This window comes from Sander lucioperca, chromosome 2 (assembly GCF_008315115.2).
Source record: "Sander lucioperca isolate FBNREF2018 chromosome 2, SLUC_FBN_1.2, whole genome shotgun sequence".
Lineage (NCBI taxonomy): Eukaryota > Metazoa > Chordata > Actinopteri > Perciformes > Percidae > Sander > Sander lucioperca.
The window spans coordinates 32868812-32871311 of record NC_050174.1 but is presented as its reverse complement, the minus strand read 5'-3'; the positions used below and the strand labels follow the sequence as shown (position 1 = coordinate 32871311).

General features: G+C 32.7%; 1 protein-coding gene across 1 annotated transcript in view; it reads left to right on the top strand.

Moving 5' to 3' along the window:
- The window catches only part of npc1l1 (NPC1-like 1), a 42246-nt gene that overhangs the window by 36095 nt on the left and 3651 nt on the right, over positions 1-2500 (top strand). The window contains exon 18 of the mRNA XM_035999000.1: positions 1-95. This exon is cut by the window's left edge and continues 137 nt beyond it. Coding sequence (XP_035854893.1) covers positions 1-95 — 95 coding nt within the window. The remainder of the gene's footprint in view (positions 96-2500) is intronic.

Below are 2500 nucleotides of genomic sequence, written 5' to 3'. Positions count from 1 at the left end.
TGCTCACCATCATCATGATCATCGTGGACACCGTGGGCGTCATGACGCTGTGGGGCATCCATTACAACGCCGTGGCGCTCATCAACCTGGTCACGGTGAGAACGCGTCCCCCATGTCGGCCATTAAAGAGTATGATGCTAAAACGTCTCGTAAGATTTCGCAACTCATTAAACAATACACAACTTAATGCAGAGCGATCTGTGTCTCTGTGTCAGTGATCTCTGTCTCTGTGTCTCTCTGTCTCTGTGTCAGTGATCTATGTCTGTCTCTGTGTCAGTGATCTGTCTCTGTGTCTCTGTGTCAGTGATCTATGTCTGTCTCTGTGTCAGTGATCTGTCTCTGTGTCTCTGTGTCAGTGATGTGTGTCTGTCTCTGTGTCTCTGTGTCAGTGATGTGTGTCTGTCTCTGTGTCTCTGTGTCTCTGTGTCTCTGTGTCAGTGATCTATGTCTATAAATGTTTGGCTGTGTCTGTGTCTGTAATTAGTAACTCACATATCATAATTTGTACATTAATTTAGCATTTTTTAATAACAGTACTGTATATTTGTGAACCTTATTCCGGCACGGACACAGAAACACGTTTACAGATACGAGTCGCTCTGCGTTATTTATGGGTTGTGTGTTTTACGAGTTGTGAAAACTTATGAGAGAGTTTTAGCGTCATAAAGATCACTTCATGTGTGGCCGGTTAGCTCAGCTCAACACCAACGGTTTTCTTTTTCGTAAAATATTATGACTTTTTTTTCTATAAACATTGTCAGTGTTTTTCTCTTAAATGTTTGATTTTACTTTTTTTTTTCTTAAAATATAACTTTTTGTGTCTAAATATTGTGACTTGTCCGCAAAAATATTCCGACTTTTTTCTCAAAATATTCAGACTTTTTTCTTAAAATATTCAGACTTTTTTCTTAAAATATTCCGACTTTTTTCTTAAAATATTGCGACTTTTTTCTTAAAATATTCCGACTTTTTTCTCAAAATATTCAGACTTTTTTCTTAAAATATTCCGACTTTTTTCTTAAAATATTGCGACTTTTTTCTTAAAATATTCCGACTTTTTTCTCAAAATATTCAGACTTTTTTCTCAAAATATTCAGACTTTTTTCTTAAAATATTCAGACTTTTTTCTTAAAATATTCCGACTTTTTTCTTAAAATATTGCGACTTTTTTCTTAAAATATTCCGACTTTTTTCTCAAAATATTCAGACTTTTTTCTTAAAATATTCCGACTTTTTTCTTAAAATATTGCGACTTTTTTCTTAAAATATTCCGACTTTTTTCTCAAAATATTCAGACTTTTTTCTTAAAATATTCAGACTTTTTTCTTAAAATATTTTGCGACTTTTTTCTTAAAATATTGCGACTTTTTTCTTAAAATATTGCGACTTTTTTCTTAAAATATTGCGACTTTTTTCTTAAAATATTGCGACTTTTTTCTCAAAATATTGCGATTTTTTTCTCAAAATATTCCGACTTTTTTCTTAAAATATTCCGACTTTTTTCTTAAAATATTGCGACTTTTTTCTTAAAATATTGCGACTTTTTTCTCAAAATATTCAGACTTTTTTCTCAAAATATTCAGACTTTTTTCTTAAAATATTCAGACTTTTTTCTCAAAATATTCAGACTTTTTTCTCAAAATATTCAGACTTTTTTCTTAAAATATTGCGACTTTTTTCTTAAAATATTGCGACTTTTTTCTCAAAATATTCAGACTCTTTTCTCAAAATATTCAGACTTTTTTCTTAAAATATTCAGACTTTTTTCTCAAAATATTCCGACTTTTTTCTCAAAATATTCCGACTTTTTTCTTAAAATATTCCAACTTTTTTCTCAAAATATTCCGACTTTTTTCTTAAAATAGTCAGACTTTTTTCTTAAAATATTCAGACTTTTTTCTCAAAATATTCAGACTTTTTTCTCAAAATATTCAGACTTTTTTCTTAAAATATTCAGACTTTTTTCTTAAAATATTTAGACTTTTTTCTTAAAATATTCAGACTTTTTTCTTAAAATATTCAGACTTTTTTCCCTGAAATGTTCGAGTTTACTATTTTCTTTTTTTGCATCATAAAGAGGCGCTCCATCTGATCTCACAGATTACAGACGACACTAACGAACAACGTGCCTTGCACTTCAAATCCCGGGCCGCTACAAATCATCATTTGACTTTTCTTATTTAAATCTTCCAGACTGATCTCATGAAGTGGTGTATGTATGACACGCCAATTCATATGCCATTATTGGCGTGTTATCAAGACGCACACTCACTTTTTAGCGTGTTTATCAACGCCGTTTGGCCTCCATTGACTTACATTACCTTGCATTTGCGTGTGAATTTACACCGTAGCGAGTAGCATGAAAGGGCGAAAATCTGCGTAGGGAGGTTGGTCGGGGGGGAGGACGGGTCAAACACAGGACTTTCACCCAGGAGACCGGGGATCAGGTCTCGCTTGTCACGTTTGCTAAACTCAACCGTAGCTTTCTTCTTTTCCTAAA